The sequence below is a fragment of the Cebus imitator genome, unplaced genomic scaffold (assembly GCF_001604975.1).
Source record: "Cebus imitator isolate Cc_AM_T3 unplaced genomic scaffold, Cebus_imitator-1.0 Scaffold459, whole genome shotgun sequence".
NCBI classification, from domain to species: Eukaryota; Metazoa; Chordata; class Mammalia; order Primates; family Cebidae; genus Cebus; species Cebus imitator.
In genome coordinates this window covers 312,621-340,132 of record NW_016107774.1, presented here as the reverse complement: position 1 = coordinate 340,132, position 27,512 = coordinate 312,621, and the positions used below count along the sequence as shown (strand labels likewise).

Sequence of the window (27,512 nt, the reverse complement as noted above, 5' to 3'; positions counted from 1 at the left end):
CAGCATCCTGCCCAAGATCCCTCATGATCTGTCCCCTTCTTAACAGTTTCAACCCCCAAATTCCTTTCCTCTCATGTGCAAGCCCTTCTCTCCAAACAATCTGCTGTGTCTCACATTTACTATCCTTGTATTCTGTTTCTCTGCATCTACACTTGGAGAATGATGGTCTGGTCAACAATTACCAATAATGACCATCCCTATATTATGTTACTTGACCATTAGGCAGCATTTGAAAGACCAACAATTTCTTCTTATTTGAACAGCTCTTGCTTTTTTCATTTATTTCATTGGCTGAAGGTTCTCAGTCTCCACTGTCAGTGTAGGCTCTCCTTTCAGCTTCTACAAGGCGATGGAGTCCCTCAACCCTGTTTTCCTACTAACTCTCTTGAGATTACTTCATTCACTCCCTTGGTTTTAAGCATTATCTGTTTGTCAGAGACAGTGTGGTAGAAACTGTTCTTTATCTACTCAGTAGCCAATCCCTCTTTTATATATATCAGAATCATGATTTTATTCAGGATGGCAATATATCCAGATTTTAAATTCTGTTTCAGAGCTTCCCTTGCAAGGTAGGCACAACCTATACTACATAAAAGAAAAAAAAAAAGTAGAAGTTGTTGGATTGAGTTTCCAGAGAAGCCTGTTATCCTTTCCTACCCTTCTTCCTGGGCATAACTCCTACCGGAAACACAGGTAAGAGGGCTAGAGTTTAAGAAGCCATCTTTGACCATGAAGCCAGCTTCAGTGGATAAGCCACTTAATATGATTTATAGAGATGAAAGATAAAAATGAGGGTTAGTCCTTGATAATACTGAACCAACAAGTCAGCTCAAGACTTCCTACCTTTGGGTATTAATGTGAGATAATAGTAGAATTCCCTTTCATTTAAATGATTGTTATTTTCATCTCTGTTACTATCAGCCCATGACAATTTCTAACTGATACACACACCCAGTTTTAGGTCTATGTTTCTAAACTCCATCTAGAATTATTGACTTTTACATAAAAGTCCTAATAAATATCCAATATATCTCTCAGAAAAAAATATAGATAAAATGAAACTCATGTTTTCTTCTGGAAGGCATGCTCCATCTGCAGTCTTCCCCATGTATATAAATTATACCATCTACCCTACCTCTCTAGATAACTGCTCCAGGGTTTTCTTGATTCTTGGTTTTTGTTCATCTTGTTCAGATCATTCCTACCTACAAGTTATCACACGTCATTCCTAATTTCATCCCATATCTATTGATTTCTCTTTGTTGTCGCTTGCAGTCTAGTCCAAGCCATCATTCTCTTGCCCTGACTGCCATGACAGCCTCTTCACTAATGTCCTTGTTTCCACCTCTCCTGGTTGACAGTCCGATCTCTGTACAGTAGCTGGAGTGATTTTAACAAATGCATGCTTTTATATAATCCCTTTGCTGAAAACCCTTCAGGAACCTTCTACTGTAGTCAAAACCACACAGCCCGAACTGAGATGCCTCCCCCTAGTATATACCTTAGCCCTCATCCCAAATCACTCGCCCTCTGCTATGCCTCCACTGCATTGCCTTTGTTGTGGAAGCTGAGGTGCTAAAATTCTTTCTCAGCACGTGTCAGTGTATTGGCACTAGACATGTCCCATTCCAGGAATGCATCTTCCCCAATCTCTGTGTGTGCCTAGCTCCTATTTTATAACCAGAACTAAGCTGGAAAGTTATTTTCTCCCTGACCACTTGTGCAAGATTTCCATCAACCACTTCCTATATCATCATCTTGTAATTATCTGCACACCATTATTTTATATCTTTTTTTTTCTTTTCTTTATTTTAGCTTATTTAATGTCTTTCTTTCCCACATTAAATGTAAGCTCCCTCACAGCAGGGACCTTGTTTTTTCCATCTGCTTGTGTATCCCTAGATCCTAGAATGGGGAGAGCAAATGAATGGTACCACACAAAATGTCTTTTGAGCAAAGGAATGAGAAAATGTATCTCTGATTACTTCAGCCCTTCTGCCTTTAAAATCCCTCAGTCTCCTTTCTCTATCAGTAGTTAAATGGGCTCATCTCTCAAGTTATATCTCTCCAGCTAGATTTCAAGACTTTTTGGGAGACTGTCTTGCACTTATTTGTACCCCCAAGTGTCTCACACAGTATTAAAAGTCAGCAACCAAGTCATTGATCCAGGGGAACAGACCTCACCATTGTCACTGTTGTCCAGAACCCAACATCCCTCACTTTCTCCTGTTTGTCTGATTTTCATGTGCTGGTCTGCGTGCTCAGATTGACCTTTCTTACTGCACATAAACTCCTCCTGATTATCAAAACTCTTTTTAAGTATCAGCAAAACTTCTCCTCACCACTTCAGCAAAACAATCACTGACTTCTTTGATTCAAATGGTATTTTCACATTCCCTTATTATTGCACATATCACAGTGTTTGCAGGACTGTGTTTTTTGTTTGTTTGGTTTTGGTTTTAGTTTTTTGTTTTTAAGACAGAGTCTTGCTGTGTCTCCAAGCTGGAGTGCAGTGGCACGATCTCAGTTCACTGCAACCTCTGCCACCCAAGTTCGAGTGATTCCCTTGCTTCAGCCTCCCAAATAGCTGGGTCTACAGGTGCACACGACCACACCCAGCTTAGTTTTGTTTTTAGTAGAGACAGGTTTCACCATGTTGGCCAGGATGGTCTCGATCTCCTGACCTTGTGATCTGCCTGCCTCTCGAGTGCTGGGATTACAGGAGAGAGCCACTGCACCTGGCTGGCTGTATTTTTAATATACCTGCTAACTTCTCTAATTTGATTATAAGCTCTTTGGCAGCAGACCATGCCTCACCCATTTCTAGAACCCCATTCTTTTGGAACAATTTCTGTTACATATTCTCCATATGTTTTTTGTTGAATGTTGTTGAATGCTTATGTTCTGCTTTATGTTCCTTTTATAGATTTTCACTGAAATATTCGTATTTTTCTAGACAATATATTTTCAGTGATTCTCTTAAGAGTACCTCATTTCTCCAAGGCTATTTTTCTGATATCCATTTTCCTGAAAACTTATTTTTGGACCATTGCATAAGAAGCTCCATTTACAGGTTAAGGGTGGTGAGTAAGAAGAAGGAAACACAGGTGCTCTTTGTTTTTGTTTTTTTTTCCTTAGACATAAAACTCAAAATGAATTATGGTATAATTCCATGAGGTACAGAATAGAAAGTGAATCCTGTTTTCCATGGCACTGACTTCATCACTTCCAGCAGGCAGATGGTGAGCTGGGGCTTGCTATCTCTATGAAAGGATGTCTGTGCCACTAGGGAGAGACACACCCACGAAGCCACCCTGCCCCATCTCAGAGCCTAAGAACCCTCACACTTAGGACTAGAAGGAGACACCAAAGTCACCATTCTAACCATCTCACAAACAGCTCTAGAAGGGACAGAGGATGACACTAAAGTCAGTTCAAACTAAAGTGGGTTTTTTTGTTGTTTTTTTTTTTTTTTTTTTTTTTTTTTTTGAGATGGAGTGTTGCTCTGTTACCCAGACTGGAGTGCACTATTGCAATCTCGGCTCACTGCAACCTCTGCCTCCCCAGGTTCAAGAGATTCTATCTCAGGCTCCAGAGAAGCTGGGATTATAGGCACGCACTACCATCCCCAGCTAATTTTTGTATTTTTAGTAGAGACAGTGTTTCACCATGTTGACCAGGCTAGTCTCCAACTCCTAACCTCAGGTGATCTGCCCACCTCAGCCTCCCAAAGTGCTGGGATTACAGAAGCCACCACTCCTGGCTCAAACTAAAGTTCCTGAGTATGATTAACCTACGGAGCTGATGAGTGGGGCAATCTGAAGCAGAACTCACCCCATCATGTCCTCAGTGCCCATCCTGCTGCACCATGCTAACTACTCAGGGGAGAAAGAAAGTTTGTCACCTTCTACCCAGGGATAACCATGTGTCTCATGATTCTCTGCAATATCCTTATCAGAAACCTAATTGACTTTGTCTTTTATAATGTATTATTACTTCTTCAGTTCTCTTTCTTCTATGCTAGACTGCAGGTTCTAAGAATAGAAACCATGGGTGTTATTTTCTGTTTCTAGCTCCTAACACATTGTCTACTTCTTGCAGATACTCAATAACTATTTGTTGAATGAAGGCAGGAAGGATGTATAAGCTTTTTGTTCTCTCTCACTCTTATTCTTTCTCACTCTTGATCTCTTTAATAGAGAATGCAAACATCTACGTAAGCATTTACCTAGAAAAATGTGTGACAGCCTGTGCAACCTAAGGACAATCCAGATATCACCAGTTAGAACCTTATATTCAACTAGGATCTTCACTATCATTACCTATTTACAGTTTGCCTGAGGACCTAGGAACAAAGAGATACTGTTTGAAAATCAGAACATACCTGAGAACATATATAACCTTCTTGGGAACTTTTCTTCAAATGTGTCCAAAGCCCCTGGCTTCTGCCATGTGACTTTTCTCCCTCCTTTTTATGGGAAGAAAGGATAGTATTATATCAAGAACACCATTCTTAAGCAGAGCAGAGTAAGTTCATAGTCCCCTTTCTCATAAAATACCTGCATATCTGAATTAAGGGAAAATGAATATTGCTCTAATTGTTTAGTCAGTTCATTTGTTTGATACACACATTTCTATATAGTTTTAGGAGAAATGTGTCTTTTTGTTTTTTAAATAAGCAAAAAGAAATAATTGAACATGGATTTTTCATGATCCGACAATTCCTACCGTGAGGTGCTGTGAGAGGGAGAATCATAATCCTGAAAGCTTTCTATGTCCTATCCCTAGGATCTGTGGATAATATTACCTTACAAGGGAAAAGCAGTTTTGTATATGTGACTGAAGTTAAGAAACTTGAGATGGAGAGAATATCCTGGATTCTTCAGGTCGGCATAATCCAGTTACACAAATCTTTAAAAGCTAAGACCCTTTCCTGGATGTGGTCAGAGGGTGATGTAACTAAGCATAATGGTCAGAGAACTGCAACGCTGCTGACTTGAAGATGGAGAAAGGGTCATGAACCGGGGAACGCAGGTGGCTCCCAGAATCTGGAAAGCAAAGCAATGTATTTTCCCTGAAAGCCTCCAGAAAGGCGTATAGTTCTGCTGACACCAGGATTTTATCCCAGTGAGATTTATATCAGAGTGGGAGATACCTAAAAAACGATTAAGTCATATGCTTGTTTCATTTTAAAGTATGAAGTTCATGGTAATTTGTTACAGCGGCAAATGGAAAACCAGAGAGTAATGAAAAGAGCCAATGGAGCTCTTGTCGGTGCAGGGAGGATAGGGTGGCCTGATTGATTGTGTAGCTCCTTAGCTGTTAGGCCAGGGACAGGCCCTCTGATCAATCCCTGATCACCAAGCTTGGACCAAGAACCACTGCAATGGGTAAAGATGCTCATCTCCAGACAAAAGGCTGAATATGGGGGAGTGGGGGCTCAGAGGGATCTGATTAAGTATAATATCATGGAACAGGGAGTCAGCTTACCTCTCTGTCTCTGCTACCTAATTTAGTGCCAGTACCCACAGAGAAATGCTTCAATGAATGAGAGCTATGTGAACACTGCAGTTGACCTGTAATAAGTGGAACATAAAACTCTTGGACTGATCTTTCTGGGGTGATGTCTTCAGAAGCATTTTTATAAAAATGAAAAAGAGCATTAAAAAATTAAAGTTCTTTGCACTAGTCTAACTTATCTCAGAAGTTAACACATGGAAACTTTGAGAAGATTTTTTTTTTCTTTCTTTCTTTTTGCCTGGGGTCATCTAGCCAACTGGGGAAAAAAATACCACACAATCCATGTGCCCTTGACCACCGCTGCCTGTATTATATCAACCTGCAGTGAAACTGGCAAATCCATTAAAGAGGCAGACCCACTTCTATAGCCCAGAAAATATTTAGAACATAAGCTAGTAATTTCCACTGGGCGGGGAGGGAGACATAATTGCCCAGGCTGGAGTGCAATGGCGCGATCTCAGCTCACCGCAACCTCCACTTCCCGGATTCAAGCAATTCTCTGCCTCAGCTTCCTGAGTATCTATCTGGGATTACAGCCACATGCCACCACCCCCAGCTATTTTTTTTTTTTTTTTTGTATTTTTAGTAGAAACAAGGTTTCACCATCTTTGCCAGGCTGATCTTGAACTCCTGACCTGGTGATCCACCTGCCTCAGCCTCCCAAAGTGCTGGGATTACAGGCATGAGCCACTGTGCCTGGTCCATATATGCTAGTAATTTTAACACAACAGCCTATGTAATAAAAACCATATGTCCTGTTGGCTTGCAAACACTTTAGACAAATTCATGGGTGAGCAATCCATGGCATGTCATTCTGTTGTCCACTCCCCATAAGAACAGGGTCCCTTTGTAGACAGGGGACAATTATAACCATGCATGAGTAGCAAACCCATAGAAAGTCACACCATAATATCTCGGAAAAGTAGAGTACTGAAATTCAGTTGACATCATGTGGAAGTTTTAAGGAGCAAAGGCTTGAAATTTGGAAGAAGCAACATTGCGATCTAGACATGGAAACATTAAAAGAGCTGTTGGTGGGCTTTGTCCGGGGACTTGGCGTCTTGAACACTGAATTTGCTCATTATAATACAGGGATAATAGTACATGCTTTGCAAAGTGATAGATTATAAGGATTTATTAATTCATTAAATCATCAGATAAAATTAGATAAATGCATGGAATTTCATTCAATCGGTGTTTAATTTTTTAAAAATGTTTCTCACCTTTCCCCAATTCTTTATAATTTTCCCCTAACATCTGAAATGAAAACTTGACAAAAACGCTTGTTGTATGAGAAATTATTTCCATACGATCTGTGTAAATTGCAATGATCAGTTGCCCCAACTCCCAGGAGATGGGTTGGATGGAGGCTTGCACGAGGTCTTAGCCAGCTCCAAACATTCTGTCTCACCTGCAACATTTTCCAGGGCTGGCTTGCTGCAAGCTTCACTTCCTTTCCTGAAGAAAAAAAAAAAAAATCCTGGCCAGGGATGGTGAGAGCACTTTGGGAGGCCAGGGCAGGCAGATAACGAGGTCAGGAGTTTGAGACCAGCCTGACCAACATGATAAAACTCTGTCTCTACTAAAAATACAAAAATTACCTGGGTGTAGTGGCAAGCACCTGTAATCCCAACTACTTGAGAGGCTGAGGCAGGAGAATTGTTTGAACCTGGGAGGCAGAGATTGCAGTGAGCCAAGATTGCACACCATTGCACTCCAGCCTGTGCAACAGGAGAGACTCCATCTCAAAACAAAACAAAACAAAACAAAAAAAACCTGTTCCTCACGATTGTGGACTCACAGCTCCATCTCGTGGCTATCTTTGGACTTCCTTAGTATTTTTTTTCCTTACTAGAAAGTTCAACAAATTAAATACCATCTCTCTCAGCACAGAGGATACAAAACCCACAAACTTCATTTCTGGCTTTAAGAAGAAAACGTCTCCTTGGAAAAATGTACATATCCAAAACTAACTGAAATGGAAGGAAAATCCTAGCATATCTGTCTAGCAAGCTTACAGGAAAGTACTTCTAATCAATGCGGAGGGCATGGCCGGAAGGCTTCCTGGAGGAGGTGGCAGATCATGATAACAGGCGGTATGCATTGAGCACTGCTCAGACTGGCCTTCTAGATGCTTTATGTGTATTTATTCTCATTTAATCCTTACAAAAACACTGTGAGCATATAGGGAAAGCCAACCTTTGAATCTAGGTGGTCTTGCTCCCAAATTCACTCTCAGTTACAAATGCCGGTTGCTACTAGCTGAATAATAGTTTACATTTCTTTTTTATTATTATTATTTTATTTTACTTTATTAAATCTTACTAATATTCTTTAAGGGACAAACCAAACAAGTAGGCTATAGTGAGGAAATCGTATTTTGGAGAATCAAGAAACCACTCAGATACTTCCAGGTATTATCTTCAGTGATGCTTCTTATCTTTATTCAGGGAGTCCAGGTAATATTTAGCTCCTACGGCTACCACAAATGCAGGAAATCTCCATTTGAATCCTTTAAAAAATATATCAAAAAAGGTAACCTTTTTTGCAAAGCCACATATGTATCTCCCAGCTTCATTGCGGCCCCATGGGTCCCTTAGCCCTCGTGCAGCCAGCCTCTTCTGAACAGTTTCTAATGGTGTCCCTTCTATGTTCCCTTGTCTATAATCTGGAAGTTCCATTTTACTATGTCCATGTTCATGTCCATGTCCATGGGCCATGTCTGTGTCTCAAGTGAATCTAAAAGTCTGATGAAGATCAACCTCCACTTAAGGAAGCTGGCTCTAGTACAGAAAAATTGCTGGTATCCTTTCCCTGACGTCAATCTGACCTCTCAGGACACTCACCTCTGCAACCAGAGCCAACCGGAAGCCTAGTTTGCATTTCAAATGAAAGATTAAAAGTGCCAGAGACATGCTGAAATTCAAATTCCCTAACTACACATTACCTAATTCCTAGGAAGGAAACAAAAGGGATTTTTAAAGCAGCAGGCTTTGAATGAGCAGGGCAGTTGGTATCTGCACAGGGCGGGCTTTCCAGGGAAGGGAGTGATATGGGCTAAGTACAGCTGTGGGGAACTGTAAGGGAAAGGGTGGTTGTCCCTCCAGATCTCATGGGGAGACAAGCAAAGGGGAGTGGGTGGCATGTTTTGCAGAATGGTTAATCTCAAAAAAAAAAAAAAAAAAACACTAGAAAATTCTAGACACGGATGACACAGGGAGGGAAAGAATGCTGGACACCGGGGAGATTGATGTGGAATATTGGCTCTACATTTATTGAGTTCTGTGACCTAAGACAAGTCACACTTTTTTTTTTTTTTGAGACAGAATCTCATTCTGTTGCACAGGCTGGAGTGCAGTGGCACGATCTCAGCTCACTGCAACCTCCATCTCCCAGGTTTAAGTGATTCTCCTGCCTCAGCCTCCCAAGTAGCTGGGACTACAGGCACATGTCACCACGTTGGTTAATTTTTGTACTTTTTTAAGTAGAGACAGGGTTTCGTCATGTTGCCCAGGCTGGTTTCGAACTCCTGACCTAAGGTGATCCACCCGCCTCAGATGACAACTTTTTGATGTAGGGACTATTTTAGCATGTCCCACCCACAGCATCAAGGGAGAAGAGGGTACAGGAAGAAGCAGAGTGAGGCCAGAGTGGAGTGGGAGTCAAAAGAGGTCGGTGCTTGTGCAGAAAGGTAAGAGCTTTAATCTGAATGTCACAGAAAGCCATGGGAGGGTTTGGAGCAGGCGAGTGACATGGCAGGATGAATGTTTTGTAAAGGATTTCACATAGGTCAATATGCAGGAATATCACAAATACTGTGAAGTGGGGAGAAGACCAGATCTAAAGAGCACATACTGGGTTCCATTCATACAAAGTAGAAACGTGGGCAAAACTTTTCCATGCTGAGAGCAGTGGTTGATGTTGAGACGGGGCTGTGTCTGGCGGGGAGTAGGAGGAAGGCTGAGGATGGTGGGACAGGGTCTGATTCTTCATCTGGATGCTGGTTCCTGGGGGTACTCAAGTTGTAGAAGTTCACCAAGCCGTATGCTTATTGTATGCACACTTCTCTGCATGCATGCCATATACTAATAACAAATTTAAAGGGAAATATTCCAGGAGGTCCTGTGTGGATAGGGACAGCAGAAGAATCAGCCCAGTTAAGAGGCAAACTCAGCCCTCCTGGTGAGAGACAAGGGAGGCTGGGACTAGGATAACTGGATGAAGGTGGCGAGAAGTTGTCAAATTCATTCTCCACATCTGTGGCATCAACGTCTACTCCAAGCCACTGTGATCTCTCCTCCTGGCCTGTCCTTCAACCTCCGTGCCTTCCCCCTCCATAACCCAACCCTTTCTGCAGCCACTGACCTCTTGAGTGGAGAATGCTCTATGCTCTTCCCCATATAAGCAGGGCCAGCAGCTCCAGGCTCTCCTTTCTCTTCTTCCCTCTATTGCTGCAGCCACCCTGCATTTCGTGAGAATAAGTTTATAAAGAAGTTACCATAAACTAAGGTTGATGTATTATTTGAAGGAAGAAATCAAACTATTAATTTAGTGTGGCCTAAGTGTACAATGTTTATAGTCTACAGCAGTGTACGAGCATGTCCTCGGCCTTGGCATTCACTTGCTTCATCACTCAGAGCAATTTCCAGTCCTGCCAGCTCCAGACATGCGCCTAAAGGCTATATCACATAGCCTAGGTGTGTAGTAGGTTATACGATCTAGGTTTGTGTAAGCATACTGAGACTATAATCTTCTCACAACAACATCACTTAAGGACGCAATTTTCTGTGCATATTCTCACTGTTAAGTGGTGCATGACTGTATAGGTAACAATATTTAACTTTCCTATCTGGGAGTGCTTTGATGTCTTTGATTCTCATTTTAATCTGATCCTTTTGGTATCATGACATTCTTGTCTGTTGCATTAAAAAACAGTGTTTTCCAACTCACTAAATACATATGAGATACTGATGTCTTTCTGCTCATAATCTGAAGCATCCTGCTGAACTCAATGCCCATATGCTTTATGAACCTACACAACAGCAGGAGAGATTGAAAACAGCCTGCCAAGTGTTTTCTCACTGCCCCACTCCCACTTTCAGAATAAATTGCTTCAGCCCTTCAGATTTTCGACATATTTATAAGGTAGCAGAGAAAAACTGAATGTTATCCAGCCTCTATTCTATTTAAGCATGTTTTTCCCCCAACAATGACCTTTCACTAATTTTAACATGAACATAATGAGTAGAAACATTGCATAGCACTGATTCTATAGAACTATCTCTATGCATGCACCAGGACAGATTCTTTTCTTTTAAAAAAAAATTCAGCAGTAAATTTTTTAGACATATAATTATCAGGTCTCTATTCTATGATTTATCTACCAGCATATCTCAAAATATATTCTGTGAGGTGCTATTTGCAATACATGTACACACGTCATAAGAAATATAAGCTTCTAGGTCAAATTTCTTTGGGAGATTATGGCTAAATAATGTTTTACAAGTTTTTTTTGCTGCACAACTTCTTAGAGCTTTTAATAAACTACATATAAATTCATATATATCTTTCCTACATTCGACTCTATATCTAACTTGACATCTCTATGGAATATTTAATACATAGCTCAAGCTTAACATGTGCAAACATGCTTTTTGATTCTTCCTTATCTGATTCTTGATCCTCTTGTTGACTTCTTCCTAACTGGCAACATATTCCAGGTGTGCAGTCCAAAATCTATGTTTTATACTTGATTCACCTATTTTTGAAATATAAACAAAAATAATCCTCATATCCTATCTTTTCATACATTCTAAATAAATCCCCAGCTTCACTGGTCCAATTCACCATTATTTCCAGCCTGCGTTATTAGAATAACTTCTAAATAGTCCCCCGCTTGTAGTCTCGATCCAATTCTAGAGGTTCTCTAGACGCGGCTTAGAGTGAACTGTTAAAACTATAAGTCAGACTGTACCCTTTCCTCTATGATCAACATCTTCCACTGGCTTCTTTTTGTATTTGGAATAAAATTCAAAATCCTTCCCATGGGCTTCAAGGAATAATATCACACGGCTCTTGGCTACCTCTCCCACTTTTTTTTACCTACCCTCACACCCTCCCCCGGCCAGCTAGCTATTCTTCCTTTCTCTCTCTCATGTATGCCAACTACTTTTCTAACCAAGGGACTTTAATCTATGCCTGTCATGTTCTTTCCCTTGATATATACATTTTTTTTTTTTTTGAGACAAAGTCTTGCTCTGTCGCCCAGGCTGGAGTGCAGTGGCACAATCTCAGCTCACTGCAACCTCCGCCTCCTGTGTTTAAGCAATTCCTCTGCCTCAGCCTCCTGAGTAGCCGGGATTATAGGCATATGCCACCACATCCATCAAATTTTTGTATTCTTTTAGTAGAGACGGGGTTTCACCATGTTGACTAGGCTAGTCTCGAACTCCTGACCTTGTGCTTCACCCACCCCAGCCTCCCAAAGTGCAGAGATTACAGGCGTGGGCCACTGTACTCAGCAGATACATACTTTAAAAAAAAAAAAAGTTTTACTATTCTACATTATCCCAATGCTTGCTCATACAACAACTTTCCTACCCATCCTGTCTAAAACCACATCTGTTCCTATTCTCTGTCCATTTTACTGCTTTATTTATTTATTTATGTATTTTGTTTGGGACTCATCACTCCTTTATAGTATGTATTCTTGCATACCTGTCCACTTTTTGGTTGTTAGGTGTCCCCAGCAAGAATATGAGCTCCATAAAAGCAGGGACTTTATTTTTATTAACAGCCACATCCTCGGTGCCCAGAAGTATGTCTGGCACATAGTAGGCTCCCAACAATTAAGCGCTGAAAAATAAATACATATGCTAATTAAAAAATTAAATATAACATTCTCTCAGCAAATATGCAATTTTTATAGAATTTGTACATTTTTGTAAAGTTGATAAATGTTTGTAAACATTTATTTTGTAAATGTAATTTTCCCCCACAGACCAGCTCTCTGCCACCAGAGGTCCTTCTCTCCAGCTCCACCAAAACAAAGTCCTCAGTCTCTACTTGAAATAGAGTCAATTAATTACTAGATCTGATGTGACCAAAAGTCTCAGTCTAGCTCTATATGCTCCACATTGATTTATACCAAATGTTTTAGATTTATGCCATCACCAAATGAAGCACAGACCCTTGCTAATGACAGTCTCAGCCAGTTCATTTTTGAGGGCAAAAATATGTCTGAAAGAAGATTGTTGTGCCACCTTTTTTTTTTTTTTTTTTGAGACCAAGTCTCTCTGTGTGGCCCAGGATGGAGTGCAATGGTGCAATCTCAGCTCACTGCAACCTCCACCTTGTGGGTTCCAACAATTCTCCTGCCTCAGCCTCCCGAGCAGCTGGGACTAGAGGCACTCCCCACCATGCCCAGCTAATTTTTGTGTTTTTAGTAGAGATGGGGTTTCACCATGTTGGCCAGGCTGGTTTTAATTTCCTAACCTCGTGATCCGCCCACTTCAGCCTCCCAAAGTGCTGGGATTACAGGTGTGAACCACCACGCCTGGCCGCCTCCTTTCTTTTTAAGAAATACTTTAGATTCCCAGGCTATTTTAACTGTGAGAGAAGTCATTTGGAAATAAGTCCATGCTGACCGTTCTGTCCTACTCTGACAACTGTGAGCGTTGTCAGAGTAAGCCTTTGACAGCGTCAGAGGCAGGAGAGAGGAAGGACTGGAGAAGCAGAAGGGAAAGGAAAGGAAGCAGAAGGAGGAAGCAGGAAGAAAAAAAGAAAAGGAGAAGAAGTTTGGATTTTGTTGTCTCAAAAGTAGAGCTTTTTATTTTTAAGGCTAAATGATATTCCATTAGGCGTGTGTGTACCTCACATTTTTCTTTATCCATTTACCTACCACAGACACTAAGATTGTACGTAATGCTTCGGTGGACATGAGAGCACAGAAATCTCTTTGAGGCACTGACTTTATTTTCTTTCGTTATATACCCAGAAGAGAGATTGCTGGATCCTATGGTATTGCCATTTTTAATTTTGGTGGGGAGAATCTCCATAATATTTTCTATAATGAATGTACCAATTTACATTCCCACCAACAGTATACAAGTGTTCCCTTTTCTCCACTTCCTCACAAACACGTGTCATTTTTCACTTTTTTAATACTAGGCACTATAAGAGGTGTGAGGTGGTATCTCACGAGAAGAACCGTAGTTACCAGACGTAGGTAGGCAAGAGAAATGGAGAGATGTTGACTGAGGGTACAAAGTTGCAGTTACACATAATGGAAAGTCTAGAGATACAGTTGTAGGGCTTGAAAACTATATAGTGGTCACATGTTACGTAATGACAGGGATGTGTTCTGAGAAATGCATCCTTAGGCAATGCTGTCATTGTGTAAACATCATAGAGTATATTTACGTTAACCTAGGTGGGGATAGCCTACTATATATTTAAGCTACAAACCTGTACAGCATGTCACTATACTGAATGAATACTGTAGGCAATTGTAACACGGTAGTATGCATTTATGTATCTAAACATATCTAAACATAGAAAACATACAGTGACACTATGGTAGAAAAGATTAAAAATGATGCACTTGTACAGGGCACTAACCATGAATGGAGCTTGTGGGACTGGAAGATGCTCTGGTGAGTCCCTGACTGAGGGGTGCATGAAGGTGCAGGCCTAGGACATTACTGTGTACCATCACCAACTTCAGAAACATGGTACACTTACACTATCCTAGATTTATTAACAAATAGTTTTCATTTTTGGATAATAACCTTAGCTTACTGTAATGTTATTCTTTATAAATTTGTTTTAATTTTTTTTTTACTCTTTTAAGTTACCTGAAAATGAAACATTGTACAGCTGTACAAAAATATTTTGTTGATTTCTTTATTCTCTATACTTTCTTCCATTTTTATTTCTTCAAGTTTTTTTTTTACCATTATTTTTAAAACTCTTTTGTTACAAACTAAGACATAAACACACAGTAGCCCAGGCTCACCGTCTCAGGATCGTCTACATCACTGTCTTCCACCTCCACATCGTGTCCCATTGAAGGTCATCAGGGACAGCAGCATGCCTGGAGCTGTCATCTGTTGTATAACAATGTCCTCTTCTGGATAATTCCTGAAGGACCTGTCTGTGGCTGTTTTACAGTTACCTTTGTCTTTTTAAGAAGTAGAAGGAGTATACTCTAAGATAATGACAGTAAGTATAATATAGTAAACACATAAACCAGCAACATAGTTGATTATTGTCATTATCAAGTATTATGTGCTGTACATACTTGGAAATGCTATACTTTCATAAGACTGGCAGCACAGTGGCTTTGCTCATATCAGCATCACCACACACATACGAGTGATATGTCATGCCACAATATTAAGATGGCTGTGATGTTACTAGGTGACAGGTAGTTTTAGCTCTATTACAATATATACAGCCCATCATGGGTCAGAACAGCATGCAGCACAGGACTGTTATTGTATGTTGGAAATGTCCTGAAAGTGTAGTTTTCAGGAGCTCTCAACACACACAAACATGGCAGCTTTGTGAGGAGATGAATATGTCCATTAACTTGCCTGTGGTAATTGTTATACTGTGTATACCTATAACAAAACATCAGGTTGTACACCTTAAATGGATACAGTTTTTATTTATAATAAGTGAGCAAATATTTAAAATTTTCTTTATCATCATTTTCGTTGCTGCATAATAGATGTACACATTTTCAGGGTACATGTGATATTTTGATACCTTCATATGATGTGTAAAGATCAAATCAGGGTAATTGGGATATCTATCAACTTCAGTATTTATCTTTTCTTTGTGCTAGGGAAATTCAAGTTATTTTCTTCTAGCTATTTTAAAATGTAAATTTTTAAGAACTACAAAGGGGAAGCAAGGAAAGGTGAGAGAACAAAGGAAGAAGAGGAGGAAGATGGGAGAAGTTTTGGGGGAATGTGGACGGCGATGGTAAAGTAAAAGTTAGGGAGATGAGACAGGGGCACAGGAAGAGAAAGTTCCGTAGGACGAGGACATGAGGGGACAGAAGACGGGAGACAGAGGAACGCAAAAAGTTCTATGACTCACTGCAAGCCTTATCCATGGAAAGAAAAATTCATAAATTATACCTCATCAAAGTAAGGGTTAACAAATGAAAACTGGGGTAAACATTTGCAAGCCATTATTTCAACAAAAGACATGTATCTACAATGTAGAAAAATGATCTCAAAAGTTTAAAACAGTAAAATGAATAAACACAAAACTTTTATTCAATGTCTTACTGGGAATTCTAGTCAACAGAATAAGAAAAGAGAAATAAGAAAAGGCAGATTGAAAAGAAAGAAATAAAAAAATTGTTTCTATTTGCAGATGGGTTCAACAAGGTTGCAGGATTCAAGATTAATGCATAAAAATCAATTTCATATTGATATATGAATAATACAAGCATAGAAACTCATGTTTCTATGTTAAAAGATACAATAACATTTACAACTTCTCCAAAGAAGATGAAGTACTTAGGTATACACTTAACAAAATGTGTAATATCTGTATGATAAAAATTACAAATTGTTGATGAAAGACATTTTTTAAAAGACCTGAGTAAATAGAGAGCTATATGCCAAATATGGAGTAAGAGTAAATAGGAACTCATGAAGTGGAAGTGTTAAACTAGTAAAGATGATTTATAAATTGATGTATAAATTTAATGTGACTCTTATCAAAATCTTAGCAAGATTTGATTACAGACTTGAAAAGCATCTTATAAAACTTATATGGAAAGGAGTGAGCCCTAAAATAGCTAAAACAGTCTGACAAAGAATGTAGGAGTGATCACTTCTCTGATATTCAGGTTTAATATTTATATTCAGTGGTTGAGACAGTCCAATATTGGTGGAAGCATAGATTGGTAGCTTAATGGAACAGAAAACAGAACCCAGAAATAAGCCAAAATAAATAAACTCAATAGGATTTTTACCAAGGTATGAAAACAAATCAATAAGAAACGTTTAACAAATAGATCTGGGCCAATGGATCATCCATTCATTCTAGGCAAGAAAATGAACCCTGACCTAAACCTCTCACCTCACACAAGCACTAACTGAAAACCAATCCTGTTCACCAAAGTGAAACATGAAATATAGTAAATATTATGTTATGTAAAATGTAATAAATATTATATTACATAAATTCTTAATAAAACATAGAAGAAAACCTTTAGGTTTTTAGGCTAGGCAAACAGTTCTTAGACTTCATACTATAAGCTAGACCTACAAAGGGAAAAATTGATAAATTACACCTCATCAAAATGAGGGCTGTCCCTACAACTACAGAGAATAATCAAAGTAGATAACCCTTGCAATTTCCCACAGGTACAGCAAAGAACACTCATGGAGCCTGAAGGGAGCTAAGGTTGAGTTGGGGCTCAAATGATTTTTAAGCCTGAGAAGAATAATTTTTTACACCCCAGATCCTGCCTTTTGAATGATTGTATGGAAGGTGGTTTTCTCTCAGAAATCACACTAAAGAACTTATTCATGTAACCAAACACCGCCTGCTCCCTTAAAACCTATTAAAATAAAAAATAAATTTTAAAAAAAAGGTAGAAATATATTATAGAGGCTATAGAAGAATTGAATATCATCCTGGACTGAATGGTGCTCCTCATCAGAATCCTGGCCTTAAGGAATCTTGCTTTATTCAGTTTCTGAGAAAGAAGAGATCGGGAAAATTTAGTTCCTGGAATAAAAAGGTGCCTTTGGAGGAAACACAAATCTCATACCAGCCATGCCAAGAATACTACTTGCTCACAAATTTCAAACATGATTTTTGGATCACCCACAGAAAGTGTTGAAAAATTCTTATAAAGAGCATGAGACGTCTCTCACATTCTCTACTTTCTCTAAAGAGAATGATGCTAATTTCTAATATGTAACTGCAAATGTCTTTGTGAGACTGCATTAAAGAGATCAAACGTGAGTGAGCATGAAGACTAAAAGAGGGTGAACACATTGCATTCCTCACAGCATTGAACAGTTCACACACTGTCTTCTTTTCTCCTTTCGAGCTTTAAAATCCCAACTTCTCTGTCCTGTTTCTACCACTGCACATGGTGGCTGGTCCATGAAGCTCCTATTTGAAGTCCTACTTTTGTGCCATAGAAATAGCATGCATTTTTTAAAACAAGAGGAATAATAACTTTGTAAGAAACATTTACTAAACAAACAGAAAAGTCTTTGTAGAAGATCATTTATTTGAGTTTGACCAAATGTTAGAATATTCTATCTTGAATTCCTGCATATGCATTCAGAAGGCAGTTAAAAGATATTCTTCTAATCCTGTGGCTAAAAATAAAATTGTGGAGCACAGGCAATCTAACAGATCATCTGGTTAAACTTGACAAAGCTGGGGCCTAAACTCGCGAGAACCAAGATGTAGGAACAGGTGCCGGGGAGAATCTCTTGGCCTTGATTCCATGTGGAGGAGCTGCCATAGGAGGGATGTTCCTGCCTTCTTGCCCAACTCCTTCATTATCCACAAAGAAGGTGAAAGAATGAATTGTTCAAGCGTGTCTTTCTCTAAACCCATGATTCCCTGGGGTTGCGGGGGACACCCTACCTCCAGACGCTATACATGATGGAGGAATGAGGTGGCAGGGGGTGTGGTGAAAGACGGTGTGAATGACTTCCTTTTGGTCACAAATATAGAACCTCGTTCTCCAAATAGGTGATTACTGATAAAGCTGAACTTTGAGTCTGTTTTCCACTCTTGTATCTCTCTCTCAATTGGTTTTATGTTTGGGAAGGGAAGAAGAGGCCTATATATCACCCCCTGGAGTCCTGGGGTCACATGCTGAGATGATCAGGGAGTTCCACCTGAGAGCTTCCAATTCTCTGTGGATGTGAGAGGAGATTATCAGTTGAGAATGTGAGGCAAATGCTGGGATGTGGTAGAGAGGCAGATGTAAAAGTGGATTAAGGAAGTGTGGCAGTGAGTCTGTTAGACCAGAATGGCAAGGCTGTCTGTCTGGACTGAGTCTGACAATTCACACCTGTTAATGGGAAATGCACACTTACATGGTTTGTTTGAGCCAAGCAAATGAGGAGTCTCAACTGTTCTTTCAGTTTTCGCACCTAGGAAATTCTTATTTCCAATTCCCTGGATCGCTCTCTCACCTCTGATGAAGAATAAAGAGGACTGCAGAGTCCCCAATATGCAAACAACTGATTTATACAACCCCTCCTTCCTGCAATAGCCACTCTGATGCCTGCATGCCATGATTCTTTACCACAGAGTTCCAATACACATTTGCATCATTATTGTATTTAGAAAGTTAGGAAGTGTGCATAGAAGTTCACAAATTGGTACTAACTCTGTCTCATGAGGATACATAAAATAAGTCCATTCCATAGAATATCTTTTAAGAAACTGCAAGACAGAAGCTATGCTTCCGAATTTAGAGGTTGGTTTGGATTACTAGTCTATTTTTAGGAATCATGTGATGGTTAATAATGAGTGTCAACTTGATTGGATTGAAGGATGCAAAATATTGTTCCTGGGTGTGTCTGGGAGGGTATTGCCAAGAGAGATTAACATGTGAGTCAACGGACTGGCAAAGGCAGACCCACCCTCAATCTGGGTGAGCACAATCTACTCAGCTGCCAGTGAGGCCAGAATAAAAGCAGGCAGAAGAACCTGGGGAGCTAGATTGACTTAACCTCTGAGGCTACATCTTTCTCCCTCTGAGCCTACATCTTTCTCCCATGCTGGATGCTTCCTGCCCTTGAATATTGGACTGCAAGTTGTTCCCCTTTAGGACTTGGACTCTCTCTCCTTGCTCCTCAGCTTGCAGATGGCCTATAGTGGGACGTTGTGATCGAGTGAGTTAATGCTCCTTAATAAACTCCTCTTTATATATAAATACATCCTATTAGTTCTGTCCATCCAGAGAACCCTAATACAAAATGTAATCATTTTTATACACATACCTCTCAGGCAGTTCAGCAGAGATCATGTATAATCAGATGGCTTTTCCTATTTCTCAAGCAGAAAAAATGAAAGTTTTTGATGGAGAAGCATTGTAGGAAGTAAGAAAAGTGTCTTCTGTCCCATCCGCCAGAGAGCGCAACTGTCTTTCTGGGTACTAAAGCCCAGGAGGAGAGGGTTTGCTGAATGAGGAAAGCAGAAAGAGGTCTGTAATGGAAAACACACGGACTTTGATGCACAACAGACCTCCAGTCAAATGGAAGCTTTTCTATATTAATCAATCATATGACCCAGGCCAAGTCACCAAGTCTCATGTATTCTGATATTTGTGATAGGAAAATCCCTATTTCTCTGGGGAAGTTTGGGTGAGAGCGGTTTGTTTCAACTAAATGGAAAGAGCCTGACAGTCAAGGGCACAAAATTGACACGTTTGAATTGCTATTTTTTCTATTTTGGCAATTATTATCATATGTAGTGTTTTTGATTTGCTTCTTTTTTTTGTCTGATAAAGTTTTGCTCTGTCACCCAGGTTAGAATGAGGTAAGGCAATCTCGACTTACTGCTGCAACCTCTGCCTCCCAGGTTCAAGCGATTCTCCTGCCTCAGCCTCCCAAGTAGCTGGGACTACAGGTGCACACCACCACAACCGGCTAATTTTTTAAATTTATTTTTAGTAGAAAGAGGTTTTCTCCATCTTGGCCAGGCTAGTCTCAAACTCCTGATCTCAGGTGATCCACCTGCCTTAGCCTCCAAAAGTGCTGGAATTACAGGTGTGAGTCACCACACCCAGCTTTTGTTTGCTTTTAAATCAAGTACAGATGTATTTTATATAAAACAGAATCCATAGTGACCCATGAGTTAGTTTCACTTCCCATCTAAGAAGCAGTAGGGGAAGGCAATGCTGAAACATGGCTGGGTTTACAGACGTTAGTAATTAAATGTTGGAGCTGGTCCATTTCTCTGGGGAAGGTTGCGGGTCCATGAGCAAGGCATGCAGAACTGAAGGCTGGGCAAAGGTTGCCAACAGCAAAGGGGAAGGATGGCCATAGTCACGGTTATAGTCAAAGGGTTTATTAGAACAAGTCATAGGACCATACCTATGGATGGGAGAGAGAAGATAAGGAAGAATACAGCATAGCTCTGGAATATTCTGACATGGCCACCTGTGCAACTTCTTGATCTTGCCAAAAGGGAGGAAGAAAAGGTACAGAGAAAGGTCATGTGCTGTTCGCCCACTGGGCTCTGGGAGCTTTACGAATATCATCCCAATGTCCCCATGAAAATGAACTGAGACAAATAATATTATTTCTATTTTATGAATGAGGAAATTCTGGTTTAAAGAAGTTAAAAATCTCATTTCAGGTCATCTAGGTAATAATAACAGAACCGATTCAAACCTGTTGATGCTTAGTTCCAAAACCCATATTTTTTCACATGCATTCCACTGTTTGTAGGTTGACATTTGTCTCTCGTGTAGTTAATCACCAATGGCAAATGTTGCCAAAGTTTAAATTTGGCCAAGCTGAATTTATATCCAAAAAATATGTAAGAACTGCTCCTGCACATTTTCTCCTTGCTTCTCCTTTTTCATAGGTGTTCTAGAACTCGGGTCATAGATTGTGACTGAACATAATTCAGCTATGTGATGAACTCAAAGGGTATCTATGAACTAACTTATGAGCCAGCTTGCTTTTATTACATTATTTCTATGAGAATATCTATGCATAGTTTCAAATAGCAAATGCATTGCTGGAGGACAGCATATCCTTATGGTGGGCACTGTGCTTCCAGAAGAAGCAACCCAGGCAGATGCTGAGTGAGGTGTGGGAACCTGCACCATGGCTGTAAGCTAAGGAGCCTTCATCAGCCAGCCCTTGAGCTGGGTCACTAAGAAACAAGTCCTAGGGACCATGCCTCGATTCTGACAGCCACTCCCTAATAGGATGGGAGTGTCACAAACACACACTGTACTTGCCCCAACATCTCCCCAAGCAAGTTCAAGGAGTCCCTCTTGCTGACACACAACTTAGCAGAATGCTTTTCTGCTAGTGCCATTAGAAGCAGCACCTCCTTTTCAGGTTTCCACTTGCGTAGAAAATGCACTGAGGAAGACAACACTGACAGCCTCGTAGGGATGTTTCTAGATTTGAGAACCAGCAAGCAAGAATGCCGGCAGTGACAAAGAGGAATCCTTAACTGATATGTATAGCCTTCACTTATAGAGATTTGCAAAGAACTCTCAACTACATATTCATATTTGCTGCCATAGAATCTCTGTGAGAAATAAGTTGTTACTATACTTGAAAATAAGGACTCCAGTGGTACAGTGAGATAGCTTTGTCCAAGGCTTTTAACTATTATCGGATAAGCCACTGAATTAAACTCAGTTCTGACTCAAAGTTCCTTCATTTATGCACTAAAATTCAATTAGCATTTGTTATTTATTATTATTTGCTGGATGCTCTAGGACTCAGTCCTGGAAATAAAAATAGCACATATTAGCTGGTGGTTTTGATTGCTTTCCAAGAACCAGACATTCTATTAAGTGCCTTGGACACATTATCTCCTTCTGGCTTGAGTTATAAGACATTATTTTACTCATTTTTATTAATGAATTGGCAGTGGTGAGAATTTAAAACTGTGGAAAGAGTAACATTAAAAACTGGCTAAGGTTGCACGTTCATTTGGTTTGGTCCCGTTTTTAAATGCATGCTTTTTCCACTGTGACATAGACAGCCTCTGCCTGAAGAAGCCCTTCAGTGGTAGAGAGAGCTGCATAGATACGGAATTAGAGAACTGTGTGCTAGGTGCTATCAGAATGATACCCAATGTGCTTTAGAGGAAGTCTCTATGCCTGCCATGTTGATCTGCACATATATATATAAAAACAAAGAACATAGAACTTGAATTCAGACTCTTTGCCTCTCTCATGAGTCTTTAGAGAAAGGAGTCAAACATTCTCTGTGTTGTGGTTTCTTACCCACAGACTATGCTTGTGATTTTCAACATGGCATCTGCTTTTAAAAGCTGTTTTCTTTCTAAGCATTTGAGCAAAATGAATTGCTTATAAGAAAGCCTGGTTGACAGCCTCTCCCTCGAGGTTTCACCATGCCACTTGGGAACCACATGGAGCCTCATCCACAGGTCCCACAGTTCCATGGAGAGCCACCCAATCCCCACCCCCCCAATGATCTTATTTGTTTATTGAGACAGAGTCTCACTCTGTCACCCAGCCTGAAGTGCAGTGCACCATCTCGGCTCACTGCAACCTCCCAGGTTCAAGCAATTCACCTCCCTCAGCCTCCTGAGTAGCTGAAATTACAGCAGTGCCACCACACCGGCTATTTTTTCTTTTTGTATTTTTAGTGAAGACAGGGTTTCACCATGTTGGCAAGGCTGATCTCGAACTCTTGACCTTAGGTGATCTGCCCGCCTCAGCCTCCCAAAGTGCTGGGATTATAGGGGTGAGCTACCACGCTCAGCCTGCCCCATGACTTTATAATACTCACCTTGCCTTTTCCCTTCCCTTCTAAAGATAAAACATAACTATATTTCCTTGATCTGCTAAATAGTTCAGACGGCATTTTTTGCCACTTCCTTGCCTGGCTTAATTTAAAGCAGATGAGGAGACATTTGCTCCTAGAGATGAACAGAAGCCTGGGAATCTCTTAGAGGAAGAACAGCAGGAACAGAATACCCTTTTTAAAGTTTTAGGATTCATTTATACAGATTTTAGTAGGAGTCAGCAGAGTTTTGTGACTGTGCACACCCCAACCGAAGGAAGGGTTTCGGCAGCATTGATAAGAATATGAGGTCTAGACAGAAGCTGTGATGCCGATAATGTCAATCTTCTCCTACTTGGAATATTGCATTCTGTTTGAAATTCATGTTTTTCCATTTTTAAGCATGTATATTGAATAATATTTCAATTAAGGTTAATTTTCAGAGAATGGAATTGTCTCCTGCTAGTTTAGGGGACTTATTAGAGTACCAAGCAGATCACTGAATTGTTGAGATGGCTGAGGAAACAGTCTACTAAAGTGAACTTCCAAAAATGAGCCCCAAAGCTTGCTGCAGTACCAGCTCACCAGGTGCTGCTGCTCCTTGGAGGCTTTAGTATCAGAACATTGCCTGCCAATCAGGGAAGCCACCTGCAAACCACTGGTTCCACAATCACAATCAGCATCAAATAAACAGATGCGTTTCACCTTATCCTAGTTCTGAATTCAAAGAAACGCCTAATTGGAATGCTCTAAATCACATCTAGAAACCTAGCAGCAAGTACAGTTGAGAAAACCTAGCAAATACTTAGGTTTCTGACCCCTGTGAGACAAAAGTACATACAGGGAGTTTGGAATGAACATCAGTAAATTCAATCTATGGTATTCACAATAAACAACTTTTGTTTTTTCCCCTGATAGCATCCAAGATTTTTTTTTTAAGTTGAGAATCCATTATTTACTTTTTTATCTGTTTACCCATTAAAATTTTACCATGCAACACCTAAAACATATAATAATGTATAAATAATAAAGTAACAAAAGCTCATCTAACAAAGGACTCGTTCAAGATAACCTTGTAAAGGGTCAACAGCTTTCTGTGCTGCACATATATACACTCCAAGTGTGAAAAAGTAATAGACACAGTGAGATACTGGAGAAGTTCTATGAGAGAAAATGCAAAGGCTACTCCTCCCCCTAAGGATCTGAGTGCAGCACATTCCAGGCTTTTTCAGACACCTGCTGAGAAGGAAAAGGTAGGCTAATGTTTTGAAACAGATATTCCCCAGCATTCAGAGCTCCCACATCAGGTTCAGCAGGCTCCAAGATGGCCATTATGCATGATTTTTAATTATAATTTAGAAAGTAGAAAATCATAGAACTTCTTTATTATTTCCCAGGTTTTTTGCTGTCGTCGTTGTTTTAATTTAATTAATTAATTTTTTTCAGAAATGTACCAGCAGCATCTAGTCATTCAACAGGCTCTTCCCTCCTGCTGATGAGATGGTGTGCCTCTTACCAATACACCATGTTTCTCAGTGTCTAACGTGCTAAGTGGGCTCATACAAATGTCAGGTCTGGACTTCTCTGGTCGTCTCCATGATATCCTCATTCAGACACTGAGAAACTCAGGTACAGAAAAGTATTGAAGAAAGTAATTATTCTAGAGGATTATCTAGAAAAGGGCACCAAGGCTAAGGAGATAATTGTGAACTTGGTGTTGAGGCACCAGCTAGACTAGTAGATGCGTGGGTTATGAAAACAGAAAACCTACTCATGCATGGCTTGGTTTTATCTTTCTCCATGGTCCTTCTTGTTAGTGGGGAAATGTTTGTTCCAGCTTATGATTCCATTTGAAGGGCTTACTTAGCAAAACATCCCTTCTTCCCATGCCCTACTCACCAATCTTAGAGTCAGTGCAAAACGGTGATGCCAGTGACTAAGGTAAGGAAAACTCTACCCTTAGCCTAGGATTGAAGGTTCAAGAGAAAGACACACACTATGGTTAAGCAGGTCCTCGGAGCTCATTCAATATACAATTGATTTGGAGTTTAAGGCAATAGGAATATTTCAAACACCCTGGCTCACCAGCCCATAGTGTTTAATGTATCCTGAGCCTTGATTCCTGACCAGAAAAACTGGCTTAGAATCCAGGTTGGTGGACACTCTACAAGGCTAGACAGGGCAGGAGAGACAAAGGGAATGTGAGCCAGACCCAGTGTTTGAACATCAGACATTGGACTGTTATACATCACTTATTCTCAGTCTTTTTATTGTTTATCTTTTTATTTTTATTTATTTATTTTAGGTGTATAATATATTTGGCATTTCTCCCCATGTTATTCCTCCCTACCCCCCTCCCTCTCCACCCCCCACTGTCTCTCCCCTACCACCCCCAACTGTCCCCAGTGTGTGATGCTCCTCTCCCTGAGTCCACATGTTCTTGTTGTTCAACACCCACCTATCAGTGAGAACATATGGTGTTTGGCTTTCTGTTCCTGTGTCAGTTTGCTGAGAATGATGGTTTCCAGATTCATCCATGTCCCTATGAATGACACTAACTCATTGTTTTTTATGGTTGTGTAGTACTCCATGGTGCATATGTACCACATTTTCTTTGTCCAGTCTATCATTGTTGGGCATTTGGGTTGGTTCCAGGTCTTTGCTATTGTAAACAGTGCTGCAATGAACATATGTGTGCATGTGTCTTTATAGTAGAACAATTTGTAGTTCTTTGTGTATATACCCAGTAGTGGGATTGCTGGGTCAAATGGAATTTCTATTTCTAGATCCTTGAGGAATCGCCACACTGTCTTCCACAACGGTTGAACTAATTTACACTCCCACCAACTGTGTAAGAGTGTTCCTATTTCTCCACATCCTCTCCAGCATCTGTTGTCTCCAGATTTTTTAATGATTGCCATTCTAACTGGCATGAGATGGTATCTCAGTATGGTTTGATTTTCATTTCTCTAATGACCAGTGATGATGAGCACTTTTTCATATGTTTGTTGGCCTCATATATGTCCTCTTTTGAAAAATGTCTGTTCATATCCTTTGCCCACTTTTGAATGGGGTTGTTTGTTTTTTTCTTGTATATCTGTTTTAGTTCTTTGTAGATTCTGGATATTAGCACTTTGTCGGATCGGTAGATTGTCAAAATTTTTTTGCATTCTGTTGGTTGCCGATTCACTCTAATGATGGTTTCTTTTGCTGTGCAGAAGCTCTGGAGTTTAATTAGATCCCATTTGTCTATCCTGGCTTTTATTGCCATTGCTTTTGGTGTTTTAGTCATGAAGTCCTTGCCTATGCCTATGTCCTGGATGGTTTTGCCTATGTTTTCTTCTAGTGTTTTTATGGTGTTAGGTTTTATGTTTAAATCTTTGATCCATCTGGAGTTAATTTTAGTGTAAGGTGACAGGTAGGGGTCCAGTTTCTGCTTTCTGCACTTTGCTAGCCAGTTTTCCCAACACCATTTATTAAACATGGAGTCTTTTCCCCATTGCTTATTTTTGCCAGGTTTGTCAAAGATCAGATGGTTGTAGATGTGTGGTGTTTCTTCTGGGGTCTTTTTTCTGTTCCATTGGTCTATGTCTCTGTTTTGGGACCAGTACCATGCTGTTTTGATTACTGTAGCCTTGTAGTATAGTTTGGATTCCAGCAGTGTGATGCCTCTGGCTTTGTTCTTTTTGCTTAGGATTGTCTTGGCTATGTGGGGTCTTTTGTAATTCTATATGAAGTTTAATGTGGTTTTTTCCAGTTCTGTGAAGAAGGTCATTGGCAGCTTGATGGGGATAGTGTTGAATCTATAGATTACTTTGGGTAGTATGGTCATTTTCATGATATTGATTCTTCCTAACCATGAGCATGGAATGTTTCTCCATCTGTTTGTGTCCTCTCTTATTTCCTTGATCAGTGGTTTGTAGTTCTCCTTAAAGAGGTCCTTTACATCCTTTGTTAGTTGTATTCCTAGGTATTTTATTCTCTTTGTAGCAATTGTGAATGGGAGTTTGCTCTTGATTTTGTGCTCTGTCTGTTATTGGTATACAGGAATGCTTGTGATTTTTGCACATTGATTTTGTATCCTGAGACTTTGCTGAAGTTGCTTATTAGTTTGAGAAGATTTTGGGCTGAGATGATGGGGTCTTCTAAATATACAATCATGTCATCTGCAAATGGAGACAGTATTTCTTTTCTTGCCTGATTGCTGTGGCTAGAACTTCCAATACTATGTTGAATAGGAGTGGTGAGAGAGGGCATCCTTGTCTAGTGCCTCATGTCAAAGGGAATTCTTCCAGCTTTTGCCCATTCAGTATGATATTGGTTGTAGGTTTGCCATATTTAGCTTTTATCATTTTATGGTACGTTCCATCAATACCTAGTTTATTGAGGTTTTTAGCATGAAGGGCTGTTGAATTTTGTAGAAGACCTTCTCTGCACCTATTGCAATAATCATATGGTTTTTGTCTTTGGTTCCGTTTATGTGAT

General features: G+C 40.0%; 1 protein-coding gene across 1 annotated transcript in view; it reads right to left on the bottom strand.

Moving 5' to 3' along the window:
- Positions 1–7,943: 7,943 nt before the first annotated feature.
- The window catches only part of LOC108291574 (NADH dehydrogenase [ubiquinone] 1 beta subcomplex subunit 3-like), a 29,235-nt gene continuing 9,666 nt past the window's right edge, over positions 7,944–27,512 (bottom strand). Inside the window, exon 2 of the mRNA XM_037732622.1 lies at positions 7,944–8,248. Coding sequence (XP_037588550.1) covers positions 7,944–8,240 — 297 coding nt within the window. The 5' untranslated portion in view covers positions 8,241–8,248. The remainder of the gene's footprint in view (positions 8,249–27,512) is intronic.